Source organism: Carlito syrichta, unplaced genomic scaffold (assembly GCF_000164805.1).
Source record: "Carlito syrichta isolate Samal-C Ts95f unplaced genomic scaffold, Tarsius_syrichta-2.0.1 Scaffold309641, whole genome shotgun sequence".
Lineage (NCBI taxonomy): Eukaryota > Metazoa > Chordata > Mammalia > Primates > Tarsiidae > Carlito > Carlito syrichta.
The window spans coordinates 31,392-54,115 of NW_007253737.1; the positions used below are offsets into that span (position 1 = coordinate 31,392).

General features: G+C 41.1%; 1 protein-coding gene across 1 annotated transcript in view; it reads right to left on the reverse strand.

Annotated features, from left to right (window-relative positions):
• Window positions 1-883: 883 nt before the first annotated feature.
• The window catches only part of UGGT1 (UDP-glucose glycoprotein glucosyltransferase 1), a 123,923-nt gene continuing 102,082 nt past the window's right edge, over window positions 884-22,724 (reverse strand). The window contains exons 36-43 of the mRNA XM_021717310.1: window positions 22,391-22,495; window positions 20,422-20,506; window positions 18,916-19,098; window positions 17,375-17,535; window positions 14,990-15,104; window positions 4,698-4,814; window positions 4,046-4,211; window positions 884-1,112 (exon numbers count right to left, since the gene is read on the reverse strand). Coding sequence (XP_021572985.1) covers window positions 1,087-1,112; window positions 4,046-4,211; window positions 4,698-4,814; window positions 14,990-15,104; window positions 17,375-17,535; window positions 18,916-19,098; window positions 20,422-20,506; window positions 22,391-22,495 — 958 coding nt within the window. The 3' untranslated portion in view covers window positions 884-1,086. The remainder of the gene's footprint in view (window positions 1,113-4,045; window positions 4,212-4,697; window positions 4,815-14,989; window positions 15,105-17,374; window positions 17,536-18,915; window positions 19,099-20,421; window positions 20,507-22,390; window positions 22,496-22,724) is intronic.

Genomic DNA, 22,724 nt, shown 5'->3' on the forward strand with positions numbered 1-22,724 from the left:
AGGCAGCCCACAGTGCTAAAATAAAGGGATCATGGGACACAAAGTCATGAGAATCTGTCCTGGTCTTAGATCTGAGAGCATTTCGTAGAGAAAAGGCCAGCCCAGAGTCCTCTGATCCGAAAGAGCAGCCTAGGTAGGAGAGAACAATCAATACGCTGCTTGTCCCCAGGGAGTCCTGGGCCCCTGGAGACGGATCGCTAGAGGGGTTTAGTATGGCTGTATCCAGTAAGGAAATTGACAACGACATTTTCTTAGAAAGTGGAAAGAAAAGGCAAAGATTTTCACAAATACAAAAACTTTACAAAACAATTACCCGGAAAGTTCATCGGGGCTGGGTGAGGAAGAAGAACACATTCTTTCAAACCAGCCAAGATGGTACTAATGGTTTAAAAAAGAGACTGGCCAATTTCTGGTCTTCCTCTCCTTCCCCAAAACCCCAGAGCCTTCCTACTCCTGATTATTTCCCCAGCCCACCCCATCCTGGCTCCAAACTAATTTACGTAGCCACTGCACTGAGCCAGCCCTAAAGACACATGATTGTTGGTCAGGTTTGATTAAACGATGCACCTAATGCTTGGAAAGAGAAGGCAGTGAGGGCACAAGGAGCACACTGGCATAAGCCTTGAGTGTGGGCCTTGGGCAAAGCTTCTGCCTCCCTGACTCAGGGCAGCGGGGATCTGCAGTGCAGCACAGGCTGCAGGTAACTGAGGTAAGGATGAACACAGCAGCTCCGGCCGGCCTGCCTTCTGTGACAGGGCAACATGAGTGTGCTCTTGGGCAGGCACCAAAGGATGCGTTGTCTTCCAGCTGCCGCCGCCATCTCCCCCTCTGCTTGAAGACTGCTCTTCAGAGTCCCAAAAGATCAGCTACTTGTCTTCCTCCAAGGTACAAATCCAATAGTGCCTCAAGCCCAAAGATCCAGCACCCACTGGTGTGTGGAAGTCAGAATCAATGCTCATACCCAAATGGTGTGGCACACCTGCCCAGCCAGTTTATCAGCAGTTGTATAGACAGATCAGAAAAAAATTAGCATTTAATATAAAAACTGTTTTTCAAATGGTGTAATTTCTTATCTTCCTCCAGGGATCATAATTCTTCACGTTTCTGAGGTCCTATGAAAAGGAGAACAATGAAAAATAAAACATCATCCTCAAGCTATAAAAATACATCTCCTGGCCAGGTTCGGTGGCTCAACCTGTAATCTCAGCACTCTGGGAGGCCGAGGTGAGTGGATTGCCTGAGCCCAGGGGTTGGAGACCAGCACGGGCAACCTGACGAGACCTCATCTCTACAATAAATCAAAAAATTAGCCGGGCGTGGTAGCGCATGCCTGTAGTTCCAGCTACTCGGAAGGCTGAGGCAGAAGGATCGCTGGAGCCCAGCAGGTCAAGGCTGCGGTGGCCGGGAGTGGCCACTGCACTCCAGTCTGGGCGACAGAGTGAGACTCCACTCAAAATAAATAAATAAATAAATAAATCAGCTGGGCATGGTAGCACGCGCCTGTAGTTCCAGCTATTTGGAAGGCTGAGGCGGCAGGATCACCAGAACCCAGCAGGTCAATGCTGGGGTGGCCATGAGCATTCCACTGCACTCCAGCCTGGGCGACGGAGTGTGATTCCAACTCAAAAAAAAAAAAAAAAAAAATCTCCTGTCACTGTGACCTATTATTTGTCCCCCCCATCTCCATTTTATCTCTTATATTGAAATTTTAGGACTTTGGTTTACTGTTTTTGCATTATGTTTTGAAAGCAAAAACAAAATAAAGGAGACTTAAAAAAAATTGAAACTACCCGTAAATCCCACTCTACTTGAATTGTTTCATAAGTACAATTACAATATTTACTTCTAGTAAATATGCATTTTTAGTCAGGATTCTTCTTTTTTCACTTAATAGCACATAAACATTTTTCTATATATCAGTGAAGTTCTTTTTTTGGATGTTTAACCGTTTTTAATGTTTTTGGCTTGTAAATAATGGTAAAACAAATTTTTTCATGTACATAATGTTTTTCTTCTGTTGAATTATTTCTTTAAGAGAAATCCTCAAGAGAGAAATTATTGGGGATATAAACATTTTAAAGGCTTCTAATGACAGGTACACTGCTTTTTAAACAAGGGTTGTTCTAATACACAAAGCTTCAGCAAAGTATACCCAAACAGTGTCATTGCCATCTCCCCAACAAATGGCATCATCAATGTCTTAATTTTTTTCTATGTTACAGATACTAATGATAGGCCATTTTTGTTTAATTACTGTTTCCTTGAATTCACTTATTATTTGTGTTTTCCTCTTATTTGAACAGTGGTTCCACATTCTCTGCCCACTTATCTATGGAAATCCTTGAGGCTTTACTCAATTTGAATTAGTTATTTTACTCAATTTGAATTCGTTATTTTACTCAATTTGAATTAGTTATTTTTATGGCAACTTCTACTGCAATATTTAATATCATGGAATAGTCTTCAGAATATATAAATAAATCACTCAAGACCCATGATCTGAATCATTCAAGATTCATGTTCTAGCTGGACACAGTGATTTACACCTGTAGTCTTAGCACTTTGGGAGGCCAAGGTAGAAAGGCCAGGAGTTCTAGACCAGCCTAAACAACACAGCAAGACCCTGTCTCTACAAAAACAAACAAACAAACAAAAAAAACAACACGAGAGTTTGCCAGGAGTGGTGGCACACCCCTGCAGTCCCAGCTACTTGGGAGGGGTGGAAGGACTGCTTGCGCCCAGGAGGTAACAGAGTGAGATCCCAAGAAAGTAAGACCCCAACTTGAAAAAAAAAGATTCATGTTCTGTTTTGGACCTGGTCTAAGGTAGAATAAAATTTAAAATTCAGAGCTCACGTATGTATCAAAACATCACTATGTACCCAACAGATACGTAAAATTACTATGTGGAATTTAAAAATAAATAAATAAAAGGGTAAAAAAACCAACCAAACAAACAAAAACCCAGAGCAGAGCTTCTTAAAAGTTTTTTGAAAGTCTCTTTTGTATTCTGATTTTTTTTCCAAGTGGCTAGCATTCAAGATAGACACATAGTAGAAAAAACATTAGAGACTAAAGTCCTTCCTATTCTTAGACTAAATTGAATACACTCCAACCTCACCCCAGTGTTTATTTTTAAAAATACTTTTTTAAAGTCAGTAGATACTCTGTCTTAATCTAAATGTATTAATTCACTTGTGCCTTGACAAATTCAAGGGGAAAAAAAAAAGTCCAGGCACAGCGGCTCACGGCTGTAATCCAGCAGGTGGGAGCTGCCATGGCTGTGAGCATGCCACTGCACTCTAGCCTGAGCAACAGAGTGAGACTCCGACTCAAAAAACAAAAGAAAACAAACAAACAAAAACAAGGCATCTGACAAGTGCTCCCCTAAATAATGTCAGGTTTAGCATAGGTATGTATCAAAGAATTCATAAACCTAAACAACAATAATCACAATTAAAGCACTCTTTCTACCCTACCTAAAGAAAAAGGGGGGGGAGAGAAAAGGGTAGTAGTTGAATTAATAAATACTGTTTAAACCAGGTGCAGTGGCTCACACCTATAATCCCAGCACTTTGGGAGGCCGAGGTGAGCAGATTGCCTGAGCCCATGGGCTAGAGACCAGCCTGGCCAACTTGGCAAGACCTCACCTCTACAGTAAATCAAGAAAGAAAGATTAGCCAGGCATGATGGTACATGCCTGTAGTTCCAGTTTCTTGGAAGACTGAGGCAGAAGGATCCCGAGCCCAGAAGGTCGAGGTTGCGGTGGCCATGAGCATGTCACTGCACTGCAGCCTGGGTGAGAGTGAGACTCCGACTCAAAAAAATAAAAAATAAATGAAATGAAATGAAATGAAATAAAATAAATACTGCTTAGAAGGTGAACCAAAAAAGGAAAATGAAAACTACACACTGGTTGATGTGAGGCTAGAAGGGTTAGTGGGAGCTTTTTCTTTCCTCTTTATTCATTATTCTTTTGCTTTTCCAATTGAGAGAAGTCAGAAGTGCAAAGAAGTACTTCCCTAAAGTCAAAGGTTTGCATTTACCTTTTGGGTTAGGTTCTTCTGTCTTATCCTTATACAGCATTCCCCGTTCTTTCTCCTTCTGAAAGCGGGTCTGTAGCTGTTTGATCTCTTGATCATAGTCCTGCCACTCAGGGACAATTCTCACAGCTGCTTCCAGCTTGGGTTCTTTGGTCATTGGATTATTACACTGTGAAAACCAAAAGGACACGTTTTTGCTGACTTGAAGAAAGAGCACATTATTTAGAATTCAAAGGTTCTGGGATTACGAGTTCCACCTGGACCAAAGAACAATACTGAGGAACCAAATGATATGCTGCCAGAAGCAATACAGTAGTGAGCTATATAAAGTGGTATCAATTCTACAAAGACGCTGTGGGGGGCTACGAGAAACAAGGAAAAGGAAAAGCCCACTTAGAAAATGACAAGGCGCAGAGATGAAAGGGAAGCCCAGTGGGTTACTCAGCAGTGTGACTTGTGAAGACATCCTATCAGGTGCCAGGGGACCAGGCTTCCACTGCATGCAGAAAAGGGAACGTGGAAAGCACTGTCAGATGTTCCACAGTTTCCAAACTACCCGATGGCAGAGAAAGGCTAAATAAGAACCTGGTATTCACCATTACTCGGTCACACATCTCACTGGATGAAGACGCAGAGGAGCGCCCAGACAGCTTACCAAATCGATGGTTTTGGCCCTTTTCTTAGAGGCATCATCACACCATGTTTCACACCAAAGCCATTCTTGAGGGAGGGATTTAATTGGCACCTGATGAATCATGTTATTGGGCAAATCCTGTTTGGTAAAGAAAATCAAGTACTTAATTCCCAGGACATTTAAGACAAAGCAAAGTAAATCAATGATGTTGGCTGCTCATTATGTATCATTTGTCAGTCACAAATGTTTAGAACTGCAAGGGACCTCATCAAAAGGTCTAGCAAAGATGAAGAATTCATTTCTGCTGTTTTTCAAACTACCCATAATAAACCACTGAGAGGCTTTCACTTAATATTCACAAAGAGCCAGCAGCTAAACTTCACTCTGTGAGGACAATTCTAAGAAAAATACTCCTGCTGACTTTTGAAAGTCAACTAAATATACATGGTGGTTCTTACTTGTGCAGTTTTCTATCAAAGAAGCTCTGAATCCACCCTGACTATTGAGACCTGCTCTCAAATGGAGGACACCGTTCTTCTACCCAAATGTACTCCATGCTTTAAAGTTTGTCTCAGGATACCTTAAGAAGGTTTGTCACAATAAAATGTTTCACCGTGCTAATACTTACATGGAATACAACACTGATAGAATAAAATGTACAGAAATCATTAACTACAATACCTGTAAAGAATGACCCATGATGATATAAAAATAAACAGATGATGGTTCTCTTTACAAAACCCAACAAACTAAAATTTAAAAGTAGCAAGCCAGGAGCAGTGGCTCAGGTCTATAGCCCCAGCACTTTGGGAGGCCGAGGTGAGAGAACTGTCTGAGGCCACAGGCTGGAGGCCAGCCTGGGCAAAGTGGTGAGTCCCCATCTCCACAAAACATCAAAAAATTAGCTGGGTGTGGTGGTGCGTGCCTGCAGTTCCAGCTACTCGGAAGGACCTCCTGAACCCAGCAGGTCGAGGCTGCAGTGACTGTGAGCATGCCACTGCACTCCAGCCTGGATGACAGAGTGAGACTCCAACTCAAAAATAAAAAATAAAAGTAGCTACATTAGGATATCAAGTATTCATCTCAATTTATTTTACTTTCACTTACATTTTTACAAACTGTAGAACTTGCGAAACTACTGTAGAAAAGTTAAATCAAGACTACTACACCCACTCCAACTCTATATGCTGCTTGAAACAGAGTGGAAGCCTACGTTTAGTATTGGTGGATGAAGCAGAAGAGACTAACACCCTCCCAAGGACAACTAGAAAAGCTGAGTAAATTATGAAAGACAGACACCTTGTGAAAGCGCCAGAGAGCAGCCAAGATAGTAAAGAGTCACTGCTAAGTGGAGAACAGAGGTCCACAAACAACCCTGGAATCTGGAGTTTTTCCCTCAGGGTCATAAGCTGCTTGGTGAGGTTTCGGAGGCTTTCAACAGTCATCAGGCCTCAGACAACAAACATTTGTATGTAAGATCTGTGGTGGGCGAGGGGAATTCTTATGGAACCCCTGCTTGGGTTGGAGTCTGATTTAGAGGAAGAAAGAAACAGACATGACAAAGAATGCAGTTTGGTTTCAAGCCATTAATAATCTTCAACAGGATTAAAAATCCTTGGATGGCCAGTATGTCCAAGTTCCTAACAAAAATAAACATACAGCTGGGCTCAGTGGCTCAGCCTGTAATCCCGTGCTCTGGAAGGCTGAGGTGAGTGGATTGCTTGAGCCCGCGAGTTCAAGACCCACCTGGGCAACTTAGCGAGACCTCATCTCTACATAAATAAAAAAATCAGCCGGGCATGGTAGAGCGTGCCTGTAATTCCGGCTACTCGGAAGGCTGAGGCGGAAGGATCGCCGGAGCCCAGCAGGCAAGGCTGCGGCGGCCGGGAGTGGCCACTGCACTCCAGTCTGAGTGACAGAGTGAGACTCCAACTCAAAAAATAAATAAATAAAATTTAAAAATAAACATAAATTCAGTTGGATGATACCACTTTGCTTGACCTCAAAATATTTCTAAAAACAATTCTGCAAAAACAATGCCTGACACACTACAGAAAATAAACATGTGAGAGACAACTTGAACAAAAAGATAACAGAAAGAATACAAAAGGCAGGAAAGCTTCAAGAGTAGATGAAAGAAGATGGGCCAGGCTCCAGCCAGCACAAGCCCCAAGGAAGCAGGCAGATCAGAGGCGTGGGGTCCAAAGGTGGGCCTGAATGAGGGCCCTGCTAGAGAAGCTGCACGTAGAAGCTGGGCAGCCACCGAGTGCTTGTGGGTCAGGCATACCAAGCTCAGCATGTGTTCTGCAGAGAAGCATTTTAAACATTATTCTGTTATCATCTACCAAATTAACTATGGTAAAGTGTAACATTCTATTTTTTCCTTTATCTCATGTCAGTAGTATTTTAAAATATTGACCTATTTGTCAAATATTTTTATGGATGTCTTTGTCTCATGACTATGAACTACTGAAAGTGCACTGAACCTATTCACGTATCTTTTTCTTGAGTCGAGATCTCACTGTCACCCAGGTGAGAGTGCAGTGGCACGATCACAGCTCGCCACAGCCTTGACCTCCTGGACTCAGGTGACCCTTCTGCCTCAGCCCCGGAGTAGCTGGCACTACAGGGTATACCACCCTGCTTGGCTAATTTTTTGATTTTTGTAGAGACAGAATCTGGCGATGTTGCCCAGGCTGGTCTCAAACTCCTGGGCTCAAGCAACCGTCCTGTCTTGGGCTCCCAGGGTGCTGGGATTATAGGCAGGCGACACTGTGCCCCAGCTCATGCGTAACAGTCAGAAGGCAGAAATAAACCAAATGCCATCAACAGATGAATGGATTAACAAGACGTGGCATGTGCAGCAGGAAGGAAATTCTAACATGCTACAACACAGACAAACCTTGAGGACATTATGCGAAGTGAAATAAGCCAGACACAAAAGGACAAATATTACATGAGGTACAGTCATACAGACAGAAAGTAGAAGCGAGCACACCAAGGGATAGGAGGAAGAGAACAAGGGGAGTTAGTTAATATGTAATGGTACAGAATTTTTAGATGTGAAAAAGTTCTGGAGATAAATGGTGCTGATAGTTGCACAATATAAACACACCTAATGGCACTGAAACGTATACCTAAAAATGTTTAAGATGGTACATTTGATTTGTATTTTACCATGACAAAAAACAATAGAGGTGAAATAAAAATATTTCCCTCAACAAAAACTGAAAACAGGAGTTGAACTCACACTACGGAAAATTAGAGGACATTCTTGAAGCATAAGAAAAATGACCCTATGTGGAAGCCTGGATGTGCAGTGAAGATCAGAGTAAAAAAAGGGTAAACATGTAACTGTAAATCTACATTGATATGGACTGTACTAAACAAGAATAGTAACACCTTCCAGGGTTTAGAATCCAGAGACCTACAATACATGTCCATAAACCATCAAGGATGGGATGAGGCAGCATGGACTAACCAGTGTTGACCATTTAAACGCGATCTGTGGATACACGTGGGGAGCCAGCTAATGCGATCCTTCAGTCTAGCAGAGCTGCTGGATCAGAATCTGCTAGTGCGGCCCAGAGAGTAATGCTTGAATAAGGCCTCCCAGTGATTCTTGCAGACATGCTAAAATGTGAGAAGCACTGTTCTGATGTTTTTGCACTGACTGCTAGGCAGGTAAAATATATCAATTAATATGAGAATCTGCAAAGTCAGAAATGCATACTTATTTCTAGGATGAAGAACTGTAAACAAGTATATAAGTCAATGGAGGGAAAATGGAATTATTAAAAATTCTCGGTCAATGTGAAGGAAACTGACTAAAAAGAGTAGAGGTAAAAACAATAAAGGGATACAGAACAAGTGGAATAACAAATTATTTGTGATTACATGAACTATAAATGGACTATATTATAATTAAATGATTGTCACACTGGATGAAAAATACACTATGCCTAAATTTGTAGGTATTAGTGATACTGTCTCAAAATATGGAAGGCAAAATTTGACAGAATCAAAGATGAGATAGATTTCATAATACAGAAAAGGATTTTTTTTTGTTAGAGTCTCACTCTGTCACCCGGGTTAGCGTGTAGCGGGACACTTGTGGCCACTATAGCCTTGACCTGCTGGACTCAGGCGATCCTTCTGCCTCAGCCTTCCAAGTAGATGGAACTACAAGCATGTACCACCACACCCAGCTAATTTTTTGATTTGTTGTAGAGACAAGGTCTCACCAAGTTGCCAAGGCTGGCCTCGAACCGTTGGGTTCAGGTAATCCTCTCGCCTCTACCTCCCAAAGTGCTGGGATTACAGGCCCACACGTGGCCCAAAAAAGGACTGTTTTAATAGTCCTCTTAGTAACTAATAAAAAGAAGAAAAGAAGGAAGAAAAAAAAAGACACACAATAGCATTTGGCTAAAACTGATCTGATAGTTATATACAGAAAAACAATACACCTAGTATTTATAGAATATAAACACAGAAGAAATATTTACCCAAACTGATCACATCTGGCTCATAAAGCAAGTCTCAACAAACTTCAAAGGCCTGAAATCATATTCTGAGAATGTCCTCTGACCAGAGAGCAACTAAGCTAGAAATTAGTAAGAAAAATATAACTCAAGAATCCTCGTGTATTTGGAATCACTTCTAAACAGTAAATCAAGTCAACTAAGAAGAAATCACAAGGGCAACTAGAAATATAAGCAATAAAGAGATGCTGCATACAAAACACATGGAATGTAGCCCAAATCTTGCTGAGAATTTGAAAATTCACATGCCCAAACTGGAGATGATGAAAATCATTCACTGAACATTTATAGCAAGAAATTAAAGGGCAACCCCTTTGGGTCCCCTCCCACTGAGGGAGCTTCTCTGTCATCTCAATGAATCCTGTTTTCTCACTGCCAGCTGTCCATCTCCCTCATTCTTTCTGGGCATGAGACAAGAACCTTGACCCTGAAGAGCTGCAGAAGATCACCGGAGCCGAAGAGCCATACACCCCAGGGGCTGTCTTGCCAGCCACCGGAGCCAGGGGCACAAGGAGAGCTGCTAGAAGAAGGCGAGACTCCGAAGCTGAGACACTCCAGGGGCTGGGTTTGCCAGCCCACCGAATTGCAATCCTCTCAGGGCTTGGCTTGCTAGCCCATTAGAGCTGACACTTCTGGGGCTAGGCTTACCAGCCCCCAAGATGACCCTCTGTGGGGCGTGGCTGGCCGACCCATTGAGCTGACACTCCCCAAGCCCAGGCTGATCTGAAAAATCTGTATCAAATGGGGTGAGACTCCAACTCAAAAAAAAAAAAAAAGTCCACTGTCTGTTTCTTGGCCTTTTCTTCCCCCTATGAGGAACATCCCCAGACGGGGAAGCATCTATCCCAACATGCTTCTATTACAGGCTGAAAAGAGGCCAATTTGGTTACATAAGAACAGTCATTTAGAAAAGTCTTAAAAATGTATGTTCCTTTGTAGCTGAGTTGGGCTAAACATAAAAGCCATTTGAATCTAAAAGTACACATTCTTTCTCTCCTCTCCTCCCACCCTCCACACTCACTGCTCTCACCCATCCCCTTCTCCTCTCCTAGCACCACATTGTCTGACTGGGCTGGAAGGCCACTCTTACCCCCACTGCTGGTGCTGAAGAAGAAAAAGCCAGCAAGCCAGCCCACCTAATGACTAAGAGAGTGGACCAAGGCTGACAGAAGTATGTCTGAAAGCTCGGAGAGGGCACTGCTCACTTCCCCTTCACCTGTGAATACAAGGACATCGGACTATTACAGGCCAGGGTTCTGGGAATGAAAGACTGTTACAATTATGTTTAAAACAATTTTAAAGCAGCCTGCAGTGGCCATGAGCATTTTAAATGTTGTGACTTTCCCTTTTGTCCAAAAATTGCAATTGTCTGCCCCTTCCTCTAAAAAGACTGTAAAAGAACACACTGCAAATTCCAAAATGTTATCTAAAATGGCAGCTGACCAGGAGACTTTGTGTCATGTCAGTGATCACATATAAACAATTTTCCATGTAAGTCTTGAGTCATGCTACAACTGTACATAGGCTTCAAACCTGGGGTGGGCGAAGGGCTATGAATTTGGGGTATAAACACTGGAATGAATTTGTGTTGCTTGGAGCAGGCTTTTTGGCAGTGATGCCAACCCATCTTCCTATAATCTGGTTATTGAAGTTAAACACTCCCTTTTCTCCACCCCCAAAAAAAATTAGACAAAAAAATCAACAAGGTAAGTAAAAGAAGTCAGAAGAAACAAAAAAAAAAAACAGAAATAAAAAATAAACAAATATAGAAAGGACCAACATTAAAAGCTAGTTCTTTGAAAGGATTAATTGAACTGATTAATTCCCGGGGGGCTGATCAAGGAAACAAATAAAAAAGCACAAATAAGCAATGTAGGAATACATTAAGAAAAAAGAGGATATTAGTACAGATCCCATAGACTTTAAAAGATAACGGAGGTGAGAGGATTGCCTGAGCCCACAGGTTCGAGACAAACCTGGGCAACATGGCAAGACCGCGTGTCTACAGTAAGTCAAAAAATTAGCTGGGCATGGTGGTAGTGGTGGCACACGCCTGTACTTCCAGCTGCTTGGAAGGCTAAGGTGGAAGGATCGTCATGAACCCAGCAGGTTGAGGCTGCAGTGGCCATGAGCATGCCACTGCACTATATATCCTGGGTAACAGAGTGAGACTCCGATTTAAAAAAAAAAGATAACAGGTGTGATGAAAATACCATGGCTCTTGTTGTGAATTTTTCAAAACTGATTAAAAAGTACACTTAACATATAAGCATATCACTGTAAGTAAATTATATCTCAGTGAAAAAAGATAATGAAAAGACACTACAAACAAGTTAATGACAATATGTTAGAAAAGTTAAATACAACTCAACAAAAATGCTGATAAAAGTAAAAGAAAATGTCAACAGTCCTAAAACTATTTGGACTCATAATTTAAACACAAAGAAAACTCCAGAATTCACTCTAGTGAATGCTACCAAACATTTAAGAAATAAGGCCAATCTCAAACAATCCAATTACAGGTCAATGAAAAAGAATACAACTCAACCTATTTTATGAAGTTGACATAGCCTTGACATCAACCTGATAAGAATATTACAAGCCAATGTTACACAAAACATAAATGAAAAAAAATCTTAAACAAATACTGGCACACAGACTCTAGCAACATGTAAGAAGAATAATAAATCATGACTAAGTTGAAATATACTATATAGTATGTAATTTAGGAATTACATTTAGGTATACAATTCACTATACAGAATAGAATAAGAGAAATATCACATCATCTAAGCGGATATCAAAAGGGTATACGGAGAATTTTTAAAAGGAGTAAACGAGAAATCCAAGAAAGTTCCTTAATCTGAATGAGAGGTATCTACAAAAAAGTCTACAGCAAACATCATACTCAGTGGTGAAATGTTGAAAACATACTTTGAGTCAAGGATGTTCACTACAAATATTTCTATTCAACAATATACAAGTCCTAGTAAATAAAGAAATAAAAATAAATTTTTTTAAATGTTCAGATTGGAAAGAAAAAATAAAACTGTTGATATTTGTTTTAGATGATGACTTATATATGGAAAATCCAAAAGTATATACAAATTATTAGAATTAGTGAGTTTATTAACAAAGCAGTTGAGTACAATAAAAAACAATCACAATTTTACATACAAAGGAAATCAACATTTTTAAAAAACTAAAGATGTGAAAGGTATCTGAAGAAAACTATCTATACTATAGAAATAAATTAAACACAACCCAAATATAAAACCATAACAAGTGATTTTTTTTCCTCCTGAACCTGACAAGCTGACTCTAAAATACATATGAGAAAACAAAAGAAGAGAATACTCTAAGACACTCTTGAAGAAGAATAAGGTGGGAGGACTTGATTTACTGGGTATCAAGACTTACTAAGCTAGTAATTTAGATATTGTAACATGAGGTGTGAAGATAGACAAGCAGACCAATGAAATAGAGTCATGCATATAATCTGACAAAATGTCTGACAAAGATGGCAATGCAGAGAAGGGTGCTGTGTTTACAAAAAAAAAAAAGCTGAAACAACTGTATACCCACAGAGAAAAGTGACAGCTGAGCTCTATCTCACACCATACATTAAAAAAAATTCCAGTGGAAATATAGATCTGAATATAAAAGGCAAAACAATAAAACTCACATAAAGAGCATCTTTATGACCTTATTTTCCATGAAGAAAAATACTGACCCACTGGACTATGAAAAATATCATTAATAGTCAAAGTGGGAAATTTTGCAAACATCATACTTCGTGATATTTTGAGTCCAGGATGTACACTAACAAAACTAGCAAAAGATATTCTTTCTAATAATCTACCTACCTACCTACCTATCTATCTACAGAATGCTTACAAGATATAAATCAAGAAAAATCCAAAGAATTCAAATCCTTAAGCATTTTACAAAAGAGAGTATTTATTTTTAATTTTTTTAGTCAGAGTCTTACTCTGACTAAAAAAAAAAAAGTACACTTTTTACTTATTTTTGTTTTTGTATTGAAGTCTCACTCTGTTGCCCAGGCTGGAGTACAGTGGCACACTCACGCCCATCGCAGCCACAGCCTGCTGGGTTCAGGCGATCCTTCTGCTTCAGCCTTCCAAGTAGCTGGAACTATGGGCATGCGCCAACATGCCCAGCTAATTTATTTCATTTGTTGTAGAGACAAGGGCTTGCCATGTTGCCCAGGTTGGTCTCGAACCCGTGGGCTCAGGCCATCCTCTCGCCTCCGCCTCCCAAAGTGCTGGGATTACAGGCGTGAGCCAACGTATCCAGCCAAGAGTACATCTTTTATGATTCTACTTAGAGGAGAAGAAAACAGGCAAACTAAACTAGTGTTTAAGAATACATGCTTAGGCTAGGCTCAGTGGCTCAGCCTGTAATCCCAGCACTTTGGGAGGTCAAGGCAAGTGGATCGCCTGAGCCCACGGGTTCAAGACCACCCGGGCAACTTGGTGAGACCTCGTCTCTACAATAAATCAAAAATTAGCTGGGCGTGGTAGAGCGTGCCTCTAGTTCCGGCTACTTGGAAGGCTGAGGCGGCTGGGAGTGTGCCACTGCATCCAGCCTGGGCAACACAGTGAGATTCCAACTAAAAAAAAACCCACACACTTAAGTGGTAAATCTATTTAGCAAATGGAGTGATTACCATAAAAATCAGGATGCTAGATACCTTTGTTAGGGATGAAGGGTGTTTTCTGGGATGCTAATAATGTTGTGGCATATGGGCATTTGTTTTGTAATAATTCCTTGATATATATGAATATGTATATAATTGCATATTTTTATTTTGTGCATTTTTAATGGATGTCGTATCATGATAAAGGTTTAAAAATCTTTAAACACACTTAAGCAAAACAAAATTCTTAAAATATGTGAAATACGTATCTAAAACACTTAAACTACAATCTCACCTCTGAGAAATGCTTGGCATTAATAAACAGTGATTCAGTTAACCTTCTTGAAACACACCATGGTTTCTGACTTTAAAAAAAAAGAAACTGATATGATATTCTACATTGTGTATCCAGAGCTATTTAGCTCCTACAGGAGAAAACCAAATTGATCCTATCAGACAGAGAAAGAAATTTATCAGATTAACTTGAGTGCAAAATAAAAAGACACAGCAATGGTTCAGAGAGACCGTGTCCTTCTTCCATTCCTCTCACCCACCAACATCAGGTCTATGACATTTTTCACTACCGATAAATGCCTTTTCTTCACTTCAGATAAAAATCTCACACACACAGCCGGGTACGGTGGCTCAAGCCTATAATCCCAGCACTTTGGGAGACCAAGGTGAGAGGACTGCCTGAGCCCATGGGTTCGAGACCAGACCAGGCAACTTGGTGAGACCTTATCTCTACAATAAATCACACAAATTAGCAGGGCATAGTAGCACATGCCTGCAGTTCGGCTACATGGAAGGCTGAGGTGGAAGGATTGATTGCCTGAGCCCAGCAGGTTCAATGGTCGATGGGGTGGCCGTAAGCATGCCGCTGCACTCCAGTGTGGGTGATGGAGTGAGTCTCCAACTCAAAAATCAATCTCTCTCTCTCTCTCTCTCTCTCACACACACACACACACACACACACACACACACCCCTCTCCATGAATAAACATGATACTGTCTTAGAGAAAAGAGATTTGAAGACATAAATAGTACTTCATTTTCTGACATAACGCTGTATACCCGTCACTGAAAGTTAGCCATAAAAAATGGACACTTACTTGATCAAGATTTGAAAGGCTGTTAGGATCCTGACTCAGACCTTGGTACTGTCCCCTGAGTCTGTCACCAGCAGCTATTTTCCTAAACTTCTTCAGATCCACAACATACAGTGCACTGAATAAAGAAGACCCATTTGTTACAACCAACCATGAATTATGACAGAAAAACCAATCCCACTGGATAATGGAACAGATAACTCACCAAACATTCTGGCTTCTCTTCAAAAAGGTAAGGTACAGCCATACAATAGCTAAAGGTCAGTATGTGCTGCTTCAAAAATGTCTAAGAAGGTCATTGCAAAACCTGTACTCTGTCACTACTTGCTTATTTTGCCACTGTTCTTTATTTATCTGCCATTCAAAAGAAAAAATCTCTACTGAAAGATTTTCAGCAAATGTAGCAGAGTCACTAATAAAAGCTATAGTAATGGGTAACCAACAGTTAATCAAAGATATCCTGATGTCGCAAATGTTACAGGGGGAAAAACCACACAGTGTTACAGTTCTTGAGGTTCTTTTGGACCAGAAACATAAAATATGAAACAGCAGTCACCACATCCCAACACTTATCTTTGTATGCGCCACTTTCTGCAAGTGCCCCTACCCTCCACATCTTCCAAATCATATTCTCCCAGAGAAGATAAAGCGGTGCTCATTAGAAATGCAACAAATACACACAGTTTGACCTAAGAGATCTACTTCTAGAAATTTATTCTACAAACATACCTGAAATATGCAAAATGATGTATTTAGAGGAGAAGAAAACAGGAAAACTAAAGTAGCGTTTAAAAACACATGCTTAAGTAGTAAATCTATTTTTTTAAAAAACCATACAAGTCAGATGCTAGATACCTTTGTTACGGATGAAAGGTGGCTTCTGGGATGCTAATAATGCTCTGTTTCTTGGATTGGGTTATGGCATATGAGTATTGCTTTGTAATAATTCCTTGATATATACTGATGTGTATTTGCCTATTTTTTATTCTGTGTATTCTTTATGGATGTCACATATCACAAAAAAAGGTTTAAACATTTTTAAGTTCCTATGCACCACAACATTGTAAGTCATAGGAAAAGACTATCAATAACACACTGATACACTGAAATAAAATGCAGCTGTAAAAACAAGTAAGGTCCCACTATATGCTGATAAGGCCCGTAAGACATTAAGTTAAAAAAGCGAGTCACCTGCCTATCTCATAAAAAAAAAAATTAACTCAGGATGGATCAAAGACTTAAATGTCAGACCCAAAACCATAAAAATCCTAGAAGAAAACCTAGGGAAAACACTTTTGGACACTGACCTAAGCAAAAACTTATGGCTTAAACCCCAAAAGCAAATGCAACTAAAACAAAAATAAATAAATGGGACTTAATTAAACTAAGAAAAAAAAAGCGAGTTGCAAAACTGTGTAAATAGGTGATATATTTTGTGTAAAAAAGAATATACAGTCACAGTTGTTTATGTAAGAATAAAAAACTCTGGAAGAATACAGTAAAGAAAGCAGGGAGGTGAATTGTTGTAGGGGTTGGAATTGAGCAGGAGAGACACAGGATTAGGGAGATTTTTTTTTTGCCTGTATATTTTAAAATACATTTTATTATTTATTTATTTAAATTTTTCGACTTGAGGTCTTTTTCTACTGTATATATATATATTTTTTTTTTTGAGTTGGAGTCTCACTCTGTCACCCAGACTGGAGTGCAGTGGCCGCTCCCGGCCACCGCAGCCTTGACCTGTAGGGCTCCGGTGATCCTTCTGCCTCAGCCTTCCAAGTACCTGGAATTACAGGCATGTGCTACCACGCCCGGCTGATTTTTTGATTTATTGTAGAGATGAGGTCTCGCTGCCCAGGCGGGTCTCGAACCTGCGGGCTCAGGCAATCCACTCACCTCAGCCTCCCAAAGGCGCGGGATTACAGGCTGAGCCACCGAGCCCAGCTTTACTGTATATTTTAAATATGTTTTTATTATTTATTTGCTTAAATTTTTTGACTGGAGGTCTCGCTCTGACACCCAGGCTTGGAGCGTAAGGGCACTGATCACTGCAGTCTCAAACTCCTGGGCTCAAGCAATTCTCCCTCCTCAGCCTTCCAAGTAGCTAGGAATACAGGTGCATACCACCACGCCTGGCGTTTTTAAAAGAGTTTTTAAAAACTCTTTGCTGAGAGGAGGTCTTGCAGGGTCACTCAGGTTGATCTCGTACTCCTGGGCTCAAGTGACCCTCTGCCTCAGCTTCCCAGAGTGCTGGGAGCCAACACCCAGACAAACTTTTATCTCTGAACCACATTAACGCATTGCCCGTTCATAATTTCAGTCACACAAAGCCAATTTCAAAGAAAAGAAGTCCACACGGCAGTGTCCAGGGTGCTCCCCTCCAGGTACCTGATGTGATACTTTCGCCCAGCTAAATGGCTGGCCCAATACCCCGACTTCCAGAACCTGTAGCCATCCATTTCTCTCCGGCTGTCACAGAAAGGGGTATAACCGTAAGGGGCACCATCCAAGCTGAAATCTCTTAACTCCTTGAGATCTGTGCGTACAATCTGAAGAAGAGAATACCAAAGCCATTTGTTACCACGCAGTCGGTGCTGATGCAGTTTCCTTACCACAGAGTACCTCTCTAAGGCAGCACAGAAGGCCGCTCAGTGGTTGGCAGCAAGGGCAGCTCCAGGAGATGCACTTTGGTTCTCCACTTACTGGCTAGTTGCCCTTACTAGCATGAAAGACACTTAGCCTAGTGTGTGGTACACAGTACTCCAAAGGTTCTAAGGGAGTGGAAATAAAACACATTTTGATTGCTTCACTGCTCTGTGCCTCAGTTTCTTCACCTGTAGAGATAATGACTGTATCTATCTTACAGGGTTGTTGGGAGGATTATGCATGGGAACATATGGACACTTGTGGAATGAGGCCTTGACCATCTTAGGCACTCAACAAAAATTAAATGCGGCTCTGTTGGGATCAAAAGAATGTTTCAAGCTGAGCTAGCTAGGTAGGGATCTCAAGAAAAGTGGGAGAAGCCTTGTCCAAATGACTTTTGTATGCATTATGCCACTACCATTCAAGTCACTGACTCAGGTTTCCACCAGCTCAAGGTGAGGCAGGAGGCTGTGAGTAGAAGTACGTTATGCTGCTTAAGTTTGTATGCTCTAAAATCACAACGTGTTTCCTTTCATTAAGTCAAATCCCGACAGCTGGGTGCTTTTTGGTGCGTGCCCTATTACCAAAGCTAAGCTCACACTTGAGCTTTGTCTATCCCCCATGACAGTCATGCCTATCTTGTGGGCCGATAATTAGAGATGACAGCAAATACTGTTAAACCTAATTTTCTAATTTTTAGTTTTTCCTGTTCAATGAGTTAAGATACAAAACCATATACAAGATATCACAACTTATGTTAAAAAGACAGAAAAAGATGAAAATATGTACTAAATGCAAATTTTAAAACTGATCACATCTGAGTGAACTTTCCCATATTTTCTTTTTTCTTTTATCTTTCTTTTTTTTGAGTTGGAGTCTCACTCCGTTGCCCATACTGGAGTGCAGTGGCCGCTCCCGGTCACAGCAGCCTCGACCTGCTGGGTTCCGGCAATCCCTCCGCCTCAGCCTTCCAAGTAGCTGGAACTACAGGCGTGCTACCACGCCCGGCTGATTTTTGATTTATTGTAAATCAAAATTTATTATTGAGATGAGGTCTCGTCAAGTTGCCCAGACAGGTCTCAAATCCGCGGGCTCAGGCAATCCACTCACGTCAGCCTCCCAAAGCGCTGGGATTACAGGCTGAGCCACCAAGCCTGGCTAATATTTTCTAAGTGTAAGATGAGCATATACTTTTCCACAATTAGAAAGGTATTATTTAAAAAGAAATAAGCACTCTGCTGCCTTTAATACAAACAATTAAAACTGGGCCTTTAAGGGCTTACCTGATCAGCATCCACAAATAGGAATTTGTCAACAACCAGTGGGAAAAGTACATCCAGGAAGAGTATCTTGTAGCCCCAGATAATACGTTGCTTTTCCGTCTGTTGATGAAGCCACCGTGGCCATTTGTACTGAACAAGCTCATACTGGAAACTGTATTCATTTGCCATGTAAGGTATAAACTCCTATTTTGAGACACCAGGAACAAAAACATCATTTATTCTGATTAATAAAACTGCATTCATAATTTAAGTCAACTACTGTAATTATGGCACAGGCAAAACACGTTTACCAAAACAAAAAATCTAACAAAAAATGTGACCCTAAGTCACTTGTGACTACATAAAATAATGCTTATAAACCTTTGACAAATCCCCATTTCTTTATGATTTCTGGTCACCACATGAAATGACAGAAATCTTTAAGAGAAGGATTTTAGATTTATATCTCTATGTGTGTTTTTAAAGCACCTAAGATTTACTTGGTTGCAGTAAAACATGTATTGAGCTTAATTATAAGTCTTTCTTAAGGCTAGGTCTAACCCAGGGAATAAGATAGCAAAGTCAAAACTCTGGACAAATTTTTTGCCATTAATGGCTAAGTCTTTCTGATTCTAAATACAAGTACTTTAGGGGTCTGGAAGTGAATTACTTATCTAGGAGAGGTGTTACTGAATATATTAAAAGTCAGTTAGGGGCCAGAAGGGTTGGCTCACACCTGTAATCCCAGCACTCTGGGAGGACAAGGTGAGAGGATTGCCTAAGCCCAGGAGTTCAAGCCCAGTCTATACAACATAGTGAGACCTCATCTCTACAATAAATCAAAAAATTAGCCAGGCAGAGTGGCACATGCCTGTAATCCCAGGTACTTGGAAGGCTAAGGCAGAAATATCACCTGAGGCCAGCAGATCGAGGCTGCAGTAGCCATGATTGTGCCACTGCACATCAGCCTGGGAGACAGAGTGAGACTCCAACACACAAAAAAAATAAAAATAAAAAGGTATTTAGTAAATTTTATGGAAAAGAAAGATGCAAATAAATCAACATAGATGGCAAATATTGGCTGATAAGTAATGCAGAAAACATTCCAAATGTGTTTTGTTTTGTACAAATGAAGTATTACATCCACACATCATCTAGGCTCACGATAAAACCAATCATTCTTCTTAGTGTAAACCATCACTGTGCCTTCTAAATTAAAGTAAGACATCTGTTTCAGAGGAAGGGAATGTAATCTCATCAAACATGGCTACTAACAAAAACAAAAGAAACTCTCCTACATTATACATGTTTCAAACAGATCATAATTTTGTTTTGTTTTATAACTGTTTCCCCCTCAAATAGACCTGGAAGAATAATCAACAACAGCAAAAATATGCAATTAAGTTAGGGTATCCTAATAAAAAGAAAATTTGTGAAAGTATACAGATAAAATAAAAGTAATACATAAATCTTAGACTGTGAAATATCTTCTTAATAGAATGTTCTCCTTTTCCCTGTGAAACAAACCTTAAATGTGGGGGACAAATAATTCTTCAAGAACCAGAATTTCACAGGAGTCTTGGTATTCTTCAGCACTGATAACATCATTATGCTGCCAAACAAGAAGAAACAGTAATTTTCTAATGCTTTTTAACCTCAACAATATTAAGCAGAGTCAATCACAAGACAGCTAAATAAATGTTCTTTACTACAGAGCTGATGACTCAATTAGACAAAAAGAGACTCTTAGTGATGCAAAATTAAAACCTGTACTTATTCCTACTTATAAAATTATCACAGAATAGCAGGGGCATTTCTCACCTGTAAAAACATACTTCACCAATAGAGGCAAATGTTTTAATTTGGCTACCCCTTTAAATAAGCTGCTTCATGAGTTGATATATTACATATGGTGCACAGGAACCCTGGGAGCAGTGGCAAGCGACTACATCACGTTGAAAAACCCCTGTCAGCAGGGCTTGGTGGCTCAGCCTGTAATCCCGCGCCTTTGGGAGGCTGAGGTGAGTGGATAGCCTGAGCCCGTGGGTTCGAGACTGGCCTGGGCAGCGAGACCTCATCTCTACAATAAATAAAAAAAACCAGCCAGGTGTGGTAGCATATGCCTGTAATTCCGGCTACTCGGAAGGCTGAGGCGGAAGGATTGCCGGAGCCCAGCAGGTCGAGGCTGCGGTGGCCGGGAGCGGCCACTGCACTCCAGTCTGGGCGACAGAGTGAGACTCCAACTCAAAAAAAGAAAAATCCCTGTCAAGCAAGTGCCCACAGCCTCCGGGACAGAGGGAGGAACGTGCACGCTCAGAGCCTCCTGCAGTCTGTGCAGAAGCCCTGCTGGGAAGGAGAAAAGGGCGAGGTGAGGCAGGCAAGTTACAGGCTCAGGATTCCCTACTTGAAACACAAGCAAAAACAAATTCTGAATCATGGAACTTAATTAAATTCACTGGCTACTATCATCACATTTTGGGTCAGGTATCATTTCTGCAAAACAGGAGAGCTAAGAATGAGTAAAACAACCTTTTTTCTTTCTGCACTCGCTCTGCAGCAAAAAGTGAAAGCGAATAGCACTACGATAGTCAGGAAAGTGACCCCAGGCAAAGGTGCACCTTCAGAGCGGAGCCTCCCTGACTGTGACAAGGCTCTCAAGCGTGCCTTCCCCGCTAGCGACCACTGTGTCAACCAGTTCAAGCCGGAGCCTCTCCTGGTTCTGACTGTGGGACCTTAGGCAAGTCCCTTCACATTCGGGGCCTCAATTTGCTTAGAAAACAGAGGTGCTGATGCATAAGAACTAAGATCTGGCCGGGGTCTGTGGCTCAGCCTATCATCCCAGCACTTTGGGAGGCTGAGGTGAGTGGATTGCCTGAGCCCGGGGGGTTGAGACCCGCCTGGGCAACTTGGCGAGACCTCATCTTGACAATAAACCAAAAAATTAGCCGGGCGTGGTAGCACGCACCTGTAGTTCCAGCTACTTGGAAGGCTGAGGCGGAAGGATCACTGGAGCCCAGGTCAAGGCTGCAGGGGCCGGGAGCGGCCACTACACTCCAGTCTGGTGACAGAGTGAGACTCCAACTCAAAAAAGAAAAGAACTAAGATCTCTCCTGGCTCTAAAATCCTATGACTCTTTAGAGGGCAGTGAAGTAGTTCATCGTTCCATTCTCCTTCTAGTCTCTATTCTCAATCTACTAATTTCTGGTTTTAAGCAATGCTTGGTGGCCAGGTAAACAGCACCATCTATAATATGTGGACAAGGTCCATAACTTTGCAAAGACTATGTCCTTATAATATTCACATAGAGGCATTCACCACATAGCTCAACTTAATGGAGTTGACTGAACAAAAACAAATACAACCACTTGTGGCAAGCTATCTTCAGAGTACTTCAAATACAAAGATGCAAAATGGACAGAACTCCACAAAACACTTCCCTCTAAAAAACAATACTATGACAAATTCCATCACATATACTGAAATAAGCAAGACTAACCGAAGAAATCTTTCGTAGAGATGACCAGATGCAACGGAGAATATATTAATGATGTCATCTTTATCTTGTTTCACTTCCTCAGTCTTCTGTCCCCCCGTAAAGCCCCTACAACAATAAAGGTAAAAACAAGACCACTTGAAATGCTGGAAAAGACTCACAGCCCTTTAAGGAGAGAGATGGGCTTCCCCATTCCCATTCCTTCCCTAGGGGTGCGATGCAGCAGAAGCAGTCACAAAGCAGCCCTTGCACCCTGGAAGAGGTAGCAGGCCGATAAAGCCACCCTGCAGGATAAAAAAAGGATGCTCACCCCAAGATAGCATGTTGATTTAGGACC